Genomic DNA, 13,755 nt, shown 5'->3' with positions numbered 1-13,755 from the left:
AATAAATTTTACCAAATTAAATGTAATTTACTCTTCTACCTACCTGGATAAGTTTCTTTGGTGTTTTAACTTTTTTTAAAGCGTTTACTTAGTTTGAAACACGAGTAGTGACCAGTTATTAAGTCAGAACGACAAAAAGGTTGCGGACATTATTAGAGTCAATAATCGCACAAAACTCTAAAATAAAACAAAATACTGACATATAACATTTATTAGGTTGATTTCTATCAGCATTTTGTTTTATTGACCTTCATGTCTGTCACCTTGTTCTAGTTCGAACTTGCGTTTCGACAAAAAAAATCGCTTTAAAATAAGTTAAAACACTAAACACTTAGTCGGTAGGTAGAAAAGTAACGATTTTTGCGTTTGGTAAAATATTTCATTATATATTTATTCCTCGAGCACTTTTTTAAATCTTTTGTTTATAAATGTGCAAATTCTCTTTTATTTTGGGTTTGTTTTTAATCCGCTCGCTGACGTTTTCTGATTTAGAATCTAGAAGTCTTTCAAAGACAAGCAAAATTAACAAATCATGAAATTAGGAAGGTATTTTGACTGTCTCCCGAGCCTACAAATGACTATTTTTTAACATGAGAGACGGGGCGTTCGAATTCAACAAGGTGTCCCTCTCTGATCCACCAAGCAGAATTCGAATAACATGATCGCAAAAAAAGAAAAACACGATCAAAGCCTAATTACATCCATATCTGCATAAAATATAAAAAAAAATAAACGTAGAATACTAATAAGGGCCGCTTAGGTGCTCCGTGTCTGGAGCCTATCTGAAAGTTGGATCCGGATCAAGTAGAACCCTATCTAATTCTACTAAACATCATTGAACTTTCTTTGTTTGTTTTGTTTTTGTTTTGGTTGTCACCGTGCACTCTTAATGTCGTCACAAAACCTGAACGATGTGAAACAAGGTGAATATTGGGAGGAGCCGAATTGAAAAGGCGTGGCTATTGCGTGACGTCATAGACAGTGTCATGTAAAAGTCGTTCCTTTCAGAAGCCGGCTTACGTTTGTTGCTGAATGCATGCTTAGTCATGAATCTCAAACCTTTTTGGGGGGTCAGGGTTAGGGTTAGGTATGCATTAATATTAACCGGCGTTACTTAAGGTGGTATTTACAAAAATAATAATTTAAATAATATTCTGATTTTTTATTACAGACAGACACCAAGTATACATAATAGCAAAGGTCGGCAACTTACGGCCCACGGGTCGAATTCGGCCCGTGAAGGTATTTTGGCGGGCCTACGAGCCTAGCAATAACTATTTTAAACATGAGGGACATGGCTTTCGAATTCAAGTAGAATTTGAATAATATAGCGGTAAAATAATATCGCGGTAAAAACACAGTCAAAACTCAATTATGTCCATTTTTGCATAAAATATAAAAAATAAGAATACAAACTGAGAACTAATTTGACCGACCGACTGACCAACCGACCGACTGACCAACCGACCGACTGACCAACCGACCGACTGGCGGGGATGGCATCAAAAGCACAATTTTTTCAGTCAGCTTTCTATTTTATGCCTCATGAATGTTACAGCATGTATACGTACGTAACTGTATATGCTTGCAAATATTTTTATTCGTACGTATGTGTATATGTGTTTCGTGTTTGTTTTTGTTTTGTGTGTGTGTGTGTGTGTGTGTGTGTGTGTGTGTGTGTGTGTGTGTGTGTGTGTGTGTGCGGTTCGTTTGTGGTACAATTTTCAATAACAGTTTCAAATATACAAGTCATAATATCATCCATTTCACTTCGGTTGATTTTTTTTCACTTTCAAGTATTTTGACATTCCTTGAGGAAAACTACCGTTTGTTAAGCGTTTTTAATTAAATTTTAGATTTTCTTTTGATTTTCTGATTTTACAATGTTTATTTTAATCATGGTTTTAAACATTTGGGTTGCCAAAGATCTGCATAGGTAATTTTCCTTACTTTTTTATCAATGACATTCGTTTGACACGCGATGCGTATTTATAATACAATCCGACCCGCGAGATTGAATGCATTACTGATCTCTGAAGTATTATATGTTATAATCGATGGATTTATTTATCTTTACAGTGGCCGGCCTCCGGATATCGGATTCGATCCATGCTCGAACACGCGAAAGGTAAGTTTAGTGATTTTGAATTGCATATATTGAGTCGTCATACATAACAATACTTCCCTTTTCTTTATGTTAATAAAATAAAATCTGATAAAATTTACATAAATAGGTCCTGTATGTTTCTAGAACGGTTGTAATTATATTATATATATATATATAATATAATAATATATATAATATATATAATAATACATATATAATATAATATATAATATATATATATATAATTTATATATTATATATATTATATATATAATATATATAATGTATATTATATATATAATATATATAATATATATATAATATATATAATATATATAACATATAATATATAATATATATATATAATATATAATATATATAATATATATATAATATAATATATATAATATATATAATATATATTATATTATATAATATGTATTATATTATATATATTATATATATAATATATATGATATATATTATACTATATATATATAATATATATAATATATATTATACTATATATATTATATATACAATATATATTATATTATATATATAATATATATTATATAATATATATAATATATATAATATATAATATATAATATATATTATACATATATATAATATATATAATATATATATAATATATATAATATATATGACTCTTGTTATTTTGTTTTTATGCATATAATGCGGTTGCAGAGTGCCTCTACTTATATATGGATTATAAAACGTGCAGAGAACTAATATATGTAAAAATCTCAGTAATATCATTATTATATATATATATTTAAAAAAATACATTAGGTTTTTTTTTAATTTTTTTTTCATTTTTACGCGTACATTTAAAAATCCTTAAGCTTAATGTCCGTAGAAATCTCCAAACTTATGTAAGAAAAAAAAATTCGTGGAGCTGTGATATTCACAGTTCCACTTTTGCTGTGTGCTCTTACGCGCATGCGCGAATTAGACAGAAACACAAAGGCCGTTACAAAACTGTGGCTCCTCGCAGTGACGCGTCTCTGATCCTGATTGAATACAGTGTTTCCTTTGAACTATGTGTTGTAGTCTTGTGCTTATATACTGTCTACCATATTTTTGGACGTGGTATTAAGTATAGAATTCATAACCGTATTCTGTTAAGAAAATGAAGACTATGAACTTTGTGTTAGATTTAGCTTTTGATTACATATTATTGATTTTGATTACATATTATTGATTTTGATTACATATTATTGATTACATATATTGAATAACATTAGTATTTTTTTTTTACATAGGCATCACCACTTGGCCTTGATAAGTGGTGATGCCTTTACATTTTTGCATTAAAAAAAAGTTGACGAAATAGCATTAAGCTTAACCGTTTATTTAATATGCTTGAAAAGCTGGTGGCTAAGGAAGTCGCCTAGATTAAATTTTAAATAAAAATCCATGCATTTTATTTTTTTCATTAATTGCAGAAATCATTTTTAAAAAAGAAATTTTATCTATTTTAAAATAGGAAGTTACTTTAAAATCACCCTAAATATTCAATATATATATACATATATAGATGTTAATTTGTTTTTATTTGCTTTGTTTGCGATGCGTGGATAATTATATTAAAAAAAAAACAATACATGTGTGTGTGTGTGTGTGTGTGTGTGTGTGTGTGTGTGTGTGTGATTTGAGTACCAATTAACCTCCCTGAGGTCCTAGTCCTCTTCGCACTCACCCAGTGAAGGTGTGGTTAATACTTTTTCTTAGGTCTTTCCAGCCTTCTTGACCCTTCATGAATTTTTGTGTGGTGACAGTCGATGCCGACAGTACAACGTTTTTTATTCTTATTATTCTTTAAGATAAGGTGACTAGTTAGTTTTCTTTATTTACTCACGAGGAGTAGTCACAAAGGTTATCAAAGAATTCCCTTCGTACTCACCACTTCTTTCGATAACGTTTGCAAATTAGTTTGTGTTGTCGCAACAGCCGTTTACTATTGATTTCTTGTTAGTAGCGATCACTTTTGTTTACCTCAATTTTCCAGTCCTCTTCGGACTCATCAAGCGAAGGTCTGGTTAGTGTGTTTTCTCTCTCTCTCTCTCTCTCTCTCTCTCTCTCTCTCTCTCTCTCTCTCTCTCTCTCCCTCTCTCTCTCTCTCTCTCCCCCTCCCTCTCCCTCTCTCTTCGGTCCTTCCAACCTACTTAACCCTTCTCGGTTATTTGATGTGGTTTGGCTATAAGCCAACATTATATGGGGAATGGGGTGATTTACAATCATACAATTTCAGTTTTCATGATTCCTTATGGCATTTCTTTGCGCTTTACTTTTGTAGCAGTTTCTATATGTCGCGACTCCTGTGTATTAGTCTCCACATTCAATGGCTTTTCCTTAACATTTGAGCAGTTTTCATTATTGTTCCTATTTACAATGTTTCCCCACGGGACAGAGTTAGACACTTTGGTCGTTTTTTTTTAATGTGGAGAAAATGAACAAAAATAAAAATTGTCTCAGTCGTGAAGGATTTCTTCTCCACTGACAGAGAACAAAAAATTGAAGTGCAGCATCCGAAGAACAGATACTACACTTTGATCTTGGCCCGGTATTTACTTGCTCCCTCACCGAGCAAATTAGGCACAAGGCCGATTTTTAATGTGAGGAGTGAAGGGGAAATGGGGACCAACTCCCCGGGGAGTAGAGGAGCTGGATAGTGACAACTGGTATGAAGGGTTGCCCCTACATTAACCAAGGTCTTATCTATGGGGTCGCCCCCACATAGGGTCTTTGCTTGCAGTATCTGCCGGAACAGATGGTATTTACTTGCTCCCCCACTGAGCAAATTAGGCACAAGGCCGATTTTTAATGTGAGGAGTGAAGGGAGGGGAAAGGGAAAAAAGGGGACCAGCTCCCGAGAGGTAGGAAATGGGAGCTGGTTAAAGGTCAGGCATATGGGGTTGCCCCCACATCTGGTCTTTGCTAGTCATAGCTAGTCATAGCTTGCAGTATCTGCCGGAACAGATGGTATTTATTTGCTCCCCCACCGAGCAAATTAGGCACAAGGCCGATTTTTAATGTGAGGAGTGAAGGGAGGGGGAAGGGAAAAAGGGGACCAGCTCCCGAGAGGTGGGAAATGGGAGCTGGTTAAAGGTCAGGCATGTGGGGTTGCCCCCACATCTGGTCTTTGCTAGTCATAGCTTGCAGTATCTGCCGGAACAGATACTACACTTTGATGTATTTATTTGCTCCCCCACTGAGCAAATTAGGCACAAGGCCGATTTTTTAAGTGAGGAGTGAAAGGGAAATGGGGACCAACTCCCCGGGGAGTAGGGGAGCTGGATAGTGACAATTGGTATGAAGGGTTGCCCCTACATTGACCAAGGTCTTATATGTGGGATTGCTCCCACATATGGTCTTTGCTTGCAGTATCTGCCAGAACAGATGGTGTTTATTTGCTCCCCCACTGAGCAAATTAGGCACAAGGCCGTTTTTAATGTGAGGTAAAAACCAGCTCCCCTAAAAGTAGGCAAAAAGGGGGCACTCTGGTTACCAAAAATAATAATTGCCCCAGTATAAAGGGTTTCCCCTCCATTGACTGGTACAAATTATCTTAAGTGCAGCATCTGCCGGAACAGATGGTATTTATTTGCTCCCCCACCGAGCAAATTAGGCACAAGGCCAATTTTTAATGTGAGGAGTGAAGGGAGGGGAAAGGGGAAAAGGGGACCAGCTCCCGAGAGGTGGGAAATGGGAGCTGGTTAAAGGTCAGGCATGTGGGGTTGCCCCCACATCTGGTCTTTGCTAGTCATAGCTAGTCATAGCTTGCAGTATCTGCCGGAACAGATGGTATTTATTTGCTCCCCCACAGAGCAAATTAGGCACAAGGCCGATTTTTAATGTGAGGAGTGAAGGGGAAATGGGGACCAACTCCCCGGGGAGTAGGGGAGCATGATAGTGACAATTGGTATGAAGGGTTGCCCCTACATTGACCAAGGTCTTATCTGTGGGGTCGCCCCCACATATGGTCTTTGCTTGCAGTATCTGCCGGAACAGATACTACACTTTGATCTTGGCCCGAAGACCAAGTCTCATGCCGTTTCCATTATTGTTATCCGGTGTATTTTCTCAGCTTTGCCTCGAATTCAAATCTCTCTCATTCTTTTCTCAAGTTTTTTTCCGGATTGTTCCTAGTGCTCCTACTATTATTGGTGTTGTCTTGACTTTCTTCATCTTCCATATCCCCTTGAAATCTCTAATCAGTTCCGTGTATTTGCTATTTCTCTGTATCCTTGATCATTAGTTTGTGGTTTGCTGAAATGGCGAAGTTTACGATATGGCAAGACTTTTCTTTCTTATTAACTATTATGACATCCGGTCTTCTTGCTTGGTTTATCTGTTTGTATATCCATGCCCCATAATTATTGGCTCACAAGGAGTTTTCACGCAGGTCATAAAGGACCTCTCCTTGAAAACAACTTGTCGTGTTCCCTGGAAGCTGAGTGACAACAAGTCACCCCAATTTTCCAGTACTCTCCACCTCATGATATTTGCAAATGAATTTGCATTATCGCAACAGCCGCTTACCATTGATTTCTCGCTAGCAGCGACCATTGGTCTCCACGTGAATTTGAGTGGCAATAAGCCTCCCTAAGGTCCCAGTTCATTTCACATTTGTCCAGCGGAGGTCTGGTCAGTGCTCGGTCCTTCCATCCTCCTTGACCCTTATTCACATTTTGTGTCTGGCTGTTGGTATTGTCGATTTTATACTGATAGGCGGATCATAAAAAAATGAAAATATTTTCTCAGTCTTTCAAAATTTGCCGCAAGACTCTGGCGATTCCTAACAACGTATTCTTTTGAAGTACTCCCACATTGCAATGGATCGTAATGTTCTAAATCCGCTTGTCAAATCCTTTTGTTATACTCCCCAGAGCTCCCATCACAATAAGTACTTCTTCCTTCAACTTCCGCAATTCTTTTTAAATCTCCCTTTTCAAGTCTTGATATTTTTCGACCTTCAATTCTTTCAAATCAGCTGGCACTGATCTCAATGCTTATTGCGTTGTGTTCCTCTATTTTCAACAAAACTAAATCTTCTTGCTTCAATCATATTATCACATTGGATATTCCTATCTCACAATTATTCCATATTATCACTCCACAATGCCTTCCGGAATATGCTCATATTTTTTTATCCTCTTCCCTTGCGTATATCCCAATGTGCCTTTATCACAATATTGTCATGCCGTCTCTTGTATTCCTTTTAAGCTTATTATTATTATTATTATTATTATTATTATTATTATTATTATTATTATCTATATATTAATACGATAGCGTGTGTGTTCTTTTGTGCATCACGCTTACACCCGGGTCGTTTAATTGTTATGTTTTTCTATTTCTTGTCATAAATAATTTTACCAAGCATTCTTCATAAGTTTTGGTTTCAGTTTCGATTATGGCTGAAAGAACTCAAGTTATATATATATATATATATATATATATATATATATATATATATATATATATATATATATATATATATACAAATATTTTTTTCATAAGTTTTTATTTCGGTTTCGATTCAAGCTAATGCACCCAAGTCATATGGAATATTTTTTATTTTTGAAATCGCAACTTTATAACATATAAAAATTGATATAATAATATATACAAAATCTGCAAGAATTAAAATATGATATTTAAGCGTACTTTACGACCGGGCTTTATCGGGCGTCCTTGCTAGCTTACATAAATACTTTTGCAGTTTTAACAAAAAAGCTACAATGGTATAAGAGCGTCACCATTTACACTGAGCATATACAAAATGTCAACATCAATATATTACATAGGAATGAGTCCCCTGTGGAGTTTCCACAGGTCCCGCTAGTTATTATTATTATTATTATTATTATTATTATTATTATTATTATTATTATTATTATTATTTTTATTATTATTATTATTATTATTATTATTATTATTTTTATTATTATTATTATTATTATTATTATTATTATTATTATTATTATTATGATTATTATTATTATTATTATTTTTATTATTATTATTATTATTATTTTTATTATTATTATTTTTATTATTATTATTTTTATTATTATTATTATTATTATTATTATTTATTATTATTATTATTATTATTTTTATTATTATTATTATTATTTTTATTATTATTATTATTATTATTATTATTATTATTATTATTATTATTATTATTATTATTATTATTAATTGCTGTTTAATCTAAATCCTTTGTTTGCCTCATTCCAGCCTGTTGACCGACGGTACCTGTCTTGTCCTGGAGCTTTTACAGTCACTCTCGTCAAAAGATTTATCCGAACAAAATATACCCTCCCCGAAGAATACCAGGTATTTTTAAATTGTTTTCATAGTTTTTTTTGTTTTTGTTTTAATGATCTAAATGAAACAAAAATTAATTTAAGAGACAAATTAAATATGAATTAATTAAAATACCCCTCTGAGTCACCTTTAAAAATAAAGTAATTCTCAAATACACTTCAACATAAATTAAATAAAATACCCCTTCAAATAACCCTTAAAATATAAATCAAATAAAATACCTATCGAAAAAATTCTTAAAAATTAATTAGATAAAATACCCCTTCAAATTCCCTTTAAAATAAATTAAATATAATACCCGTTTAAATACCGCTTAATAATAAATTAAGTAAAATACCTCTTCAAATATACTTGTAAATAAAGTTGAATGACCCTGAAATATAACTTAAATAAAATTCCTCTCCAAATACCATTACAATATATTAGATCCAAATATTCCTTTAAATAAATATCCTTTAATAATGAATTAAAGTTGATAACTCTGTTCAGCCTCGAAAGACAATGGATACACCATGTAAGGGTAGCGTAAGCAAGGGTTGCATAATCTACAACGACACCTCTCTTGTATCGGCACTGTTTGAGTCTAGTTGGAAGAAGTCCAGGACAACTGCAACCAATGCCGATATAAGAGGAGAGAACGTACAGCGCTTGGAATTCTCAAATGGTCACCCATTTTAGTACTGGCCAGGCTCAACTTTGCTTAACTTCGGTGATCTAATGGAAACCGGTGTGTCAACAGGATTATGCCGTATTAAAAAAGTACACCTCGAAATGTTCTTTAAATAAATTGAAATAAAATACCTCTCTAAATACACTTTATAAATAAATGAAATAAAATACACCTCTAAATACACCCATAAAATAAATTAAATAAAATACCCCCAACACTTTTTACCATATGAATTGGATACTCATGAAAAGAGCCGTTCGTTTTGCAATTAATCACAATAAAGCACGTTCATATAAGTTAATACAGATGTGCAGCACGAGTAGATGTTAATAAACGGTCAAGTTAGGGATCAAAAAGACATCGTAAGTGTTTACTAAGTTCTTTGTAAGTGAGGGTGTTGCTTTTCTACAATGATAATAGTTTCACTGTTTTTCATGGAAATTGCTCCACGACACTTCCCGAAACCAGATTTGCATTAAAAGAAGGTCATGCTGGCTGTTTTGTGGTCTGTAAAACCATCACGACGGAAAAGTACTGTCAATAAATGGATGAAATGCATCAGAAACTTCGACAACAACACCCAGCATTAGTCAACAGAAAAAGCCCAATTCTCCTCTACGACAATACCCGACCGCACGTTGCTTAACAACGCTGCAGAAGTTGAACGAATTTAGCTGGGAAACTCAGCCTCATCCCCCTATACTCTCACCGTTTTTTAACCAGCTCGACAACTATCTGCGTTAGAAGTGCTGCCCAAACCTTGGCGATATCAAAAATGCCTTCAGGGACTTCATCGCCAGCAGAACGCAAGATTTTTACGTTACTGGCATAAATACACTTGTTTTGCGTTGGCAAACGTGTGTTGATTCTGATGGTTCTTATTTCGATCAATAAATTTTTGTTTGAGCCGAGATATGTTCATCGGAATTTAAAATTTAAAAATCGCGAGAACTTTCTTGTCAATCTGATATTATTATTATTATTATTATTATTATTATTATTATTATTATTATTGCACGTAATATTATATTCTTAAAATCCAAAATGCAGTTTCCATGCTATATTGTTCGATTTTCGTCTTATTTTCCAGATCGATATTTTTCACACAGACGAACCATTGGATGATTGTTACACGTTAATGGACATTGCATACATTTATCGATGGAAAAGGGTCAGTATTTTTTACCATAATACACCTCTCCTTGTATTACCCCCCCCCCGGAAAACACACACACACACACACACACACACATATATATATATATATATATATATATATATATATATATATATATATATTTATATTAGTGCTGGGACGATGAATCGGAATCGGGAATTGGAAAAATCGGAGCTTTTCGGGTAACGGTAATCAGTATCGGCTTCGAAAAAAATTGAGCCTATTTTCCGATGCCAAAACCGATTCCTTGAATTATTTTTATTTTTTGTTTGTTTAAGAAACATTTTCCACTGCTTGTAGCAATAATAAAATAATAAATATTTATTGATTTAAACTTCCAGTAAGACTAAAATCTCTAGATCACCCCCTCACAAATATGTTTTTACGGGTTTGTATTGCTGTACACATAGATTCGAAAAAGTTGTCACAAAACAAATATATAACAAATAAATGTTATCAAAAGTACGATAAGTTACTTTTCTACCAAACTGGATATATTTTTCGTGTTTTTATTCAATGTATCATGTTTATTCAACTCGAAGAACATGCAGTGTTTACCTATGTATTGGAAAATTCAAAATGGCGTCTGACTCTCTCTTTAACACGGTAAGTTCAGGAAAAGATGTTATAAATAATAAACTAGACAAAATACTGTTAGAAATTCGCTCAATATATGTTACCGTGACATAACTTGACATATATTTGTTTTTTAATAGTATTTTGTCTAGTTTATTATTTATAACACCCTTTCCCAAACTTACAATGTTAAAGAGAGTGTCGGGCGTCATTTTGAATTTTCCAATACATCGGTAAACACTGCATGTTCTTCGAGCTGAATAAACATGTTACATTGAATAAAAACACAAAAAATGTATCGAGTTTAGGAGAAAAGTAACTTATCTTGCCTTTGATAATATTTATTTGTTATATATTTGTTTTTTTTTGACAACTTTTTCGAATCTATGTGTACAGTAATACAAACCCGTTTTTACATTTGAGAAAATATAGGCAGATTTAAGATGTATTTTTTTACGTAATCGGGACGAAATAACACTTTTATAGTTAAATATTTAGAGATTTATAAAGAATCGAAATCGTAATCGGTAACTTACCGGAATCGGGAATTTAGTACGGAATCGGTAACTGTATCGGAATCGGGAAAATATCAGAATCGTACCACCACTAATATATATATATATATATATATATATATATATATATATATATATATATAAGCTGGATGTGTGTGTGTTTGTGTGTGTGTGTGTTTTAAAATCTGATTGCATATAATTATAAAAGATTATCGAGACACAGGAATGGGTATGTTTGATCTGGCAGAACGGTGGTTCATTAAAATTGTGGGGTCTGCGTTCGCACCTGGCCTCCAAAGTATGGAAATAAAAAATTAAAAAATTAAAAAAAAAAACGTTTACAAGCGTTTTTGATAAAGATGTACATAAGAATACTTTGATAAGTAGGTTTTAACTTAAATAGAGATGGTATAATAAAATTGTGGGGTCTGCGTTCGCGCCTGGCCTCCATGGAATGGAAATAGGTACAAACTTTAATAAATACTTTTCCTATCTATCTGCGTAAGTATACTTTGATAATTATGTTTCAGTTTGAAGAAATATGGTATAATAAAATTATGGGGTGTTCGTTCGCGCCTGACCTCCATAGAATGGAAATATGTCACAAAGTTTAACAAGGTGTTTTAATATAGATCCACATAATCTTGTGATAAGTGTTTCAGTGTGAACAGGTATGGTATAATAAATTATGGTGTTTATCTATTTTATTTTTACTTTCATCATAGTTTGCTTTGGTTTTGATACCTTCAAATTCGAAGCTATCTCTTTACAGGTCTTCCTTTTCATAACCTATCATACTTTCATAAATCAGAGTCCATTTTGTGTAGGCTGTTTTTGAACCCAGTCAACGACGGGTACTTTTGCTAGTATATATATATACATATATATATATATATATATATATATCCCTGAAATTTTTAATTATTTTCAGATTGATGCATAAATAAAACTGAAAAAATTAAAGCCCATATAAATAGTAGTACAAATATTTTAAGACAATCTCAATCAGATAAAATAAAGCTCAATATACAAGTGCGAGGAATATATATAAATGAAAATTTGGAATTAAATTCAGTAAATTAAAAAAATTCATGACAAATTTATTATTCGACAAACAATACAGAAATTTAAAGTGTTTTCCTTAATCCATGAATTTTCAATAAATAGCTCATCTCATCCGAGGAAATTTTTTTTTTTTCTTTTAGCAAAACAATGTTTTTAACAGCGTTGCGACTACGGCTCTCCAAATTGTAGAGCCATGGTTATTTCGGGAAGACAAGTAAAGACAGTAGTTTATCGTTGATTTTCAACAATTTTCAGGGGGGGGGGCATCTTCTTCCTCCCCCCCCCCCGTGAGTAAAACGCACCCCCAGATTCCAATCTGAAAATTTCTACGACGCGGCACGGTACATACAACGCCTTGCCTTTCCAAATGGTCGCCCATCTGGTACTGCCCAGGCTCATGGTTGCGTAACTTCTGTGATCTGGCGAGAACCGATGAGTCAACGTGATTATGCAGTATACTTATAGGATTGTAATTTGGATTGGAAAACTAAAATCTTGACAGAAAAGTTTAAAAAAGGGTATTTCATGGCGTTGTTAGGTTCAATGAATAAATACGGAGGCACAACCCTAAGATCCAAAGCAATGAAAAATGGAATAATCCAAATGGAGAGTTGGGTTATTCCATTCTAGTGTCTAACTCTTTTCTTGTGAGAAGGCACGTAATTCGGAATAATAGCAGACTGCGTCATTTTCACATTACCATTTTTATCTTTAAGACGAGCAACGCCGGGTAACCCTATTGCACGGATTGATTATTTATTTAATAATTAAAAGACAAAAAAAATATTCAAGAATATTTTCAAAAAATAAATTAAAAAAAAAAGCGTACCCATATAGGGAAAAAATAAAGATAAACATTTTTCTAGCGATTAATAATTAATTTTTTTTTTTCTTTCCAGAAAGGGCCTCTCCGCTTATATTACACAGTCTATTGTGATCCAGTCAGAAAGAGAAAAATCAGTAATGATGAAGAAGTGGCCACAAAAACCGTTTCAGTGACCGGAAGTTCGTCACAGGCTGCTGGGAAGGCAGAGGCAAAAGAACAGGGAGCAAAAATACAGAAAGTAGAAAAGTCAACATCAATAAGCCCATCTCCAAAACCAGAGTCAACTGTCACATCCGCCGAGGAGCCGCTCACACCTGGTCCGTCAGTGCCAGCGGCAACAGAAAGCCCCGCTGCATCACATGCCTCACCGTCAACAACCACTCCAGTTTCACGTCCCGTTCCGCCTCCCACACCGAAACCGACTCCAGTAAACTCTTTGTCGCAAGAAAAACA

General features: G+C 33.6%; 1 protein-coding gene and 1 pseudogene across 1 annotated transcript in view; one reads left to right on the top strand and one right to left on the bottom strand.

Moving 5' to 3' along the window:
- The window catches only part of LOC145263182 (uncharacterized), a 248,616-nt gene that overhangs the window by 232,964 nt on the left and 1,897 nt on the right, over positions 1–13,755 (top strand). The window contains exons 7-10 of the mRNA XM_080120235.1: positions 2,080–2,128; positions 8,384–8,482; positions 10,234–10,314; positions 13,376–13,755. The exon at positions 13,376–13,755 is cut by the window's right edge and continues 1,897 nt beyond it. Coding sequence (XP_079976361.1) covers positions 2,080–2,128; positions 8,384–8,482; positions 10,234–10,314; positions 13,376–13,755 — 609 coding nt within the window. The remainder of the gene's footprint in view (positions 1–2,079; positions 2,129–8,383; positions 8,483–10,233; positions 10,315–13,375) is intronic.
- On the bottom strand, positions 9,110–9,227 carry LOC145263333 (5S ribosomal RNA; annotated as a pseudogene).

Source organism: Euprymna scolopes, chromosome 38 (genome assembly GCF_053919585.1).
Source record: "Euprymna scolopes isolate OS-2025 chromosome 38, ASM5391958v1, whole genome shotgun sequence".
Taxonomy (NCBI): Eukaryota; Metazoa; Mollusca; class Cephalopoda; order Sepiida; family Sepiolidae; genus Euprymna; species Euprymna scolopes.
This window is presented reverse-complemented; position numbering and strand designations above follow the sequence as displayed.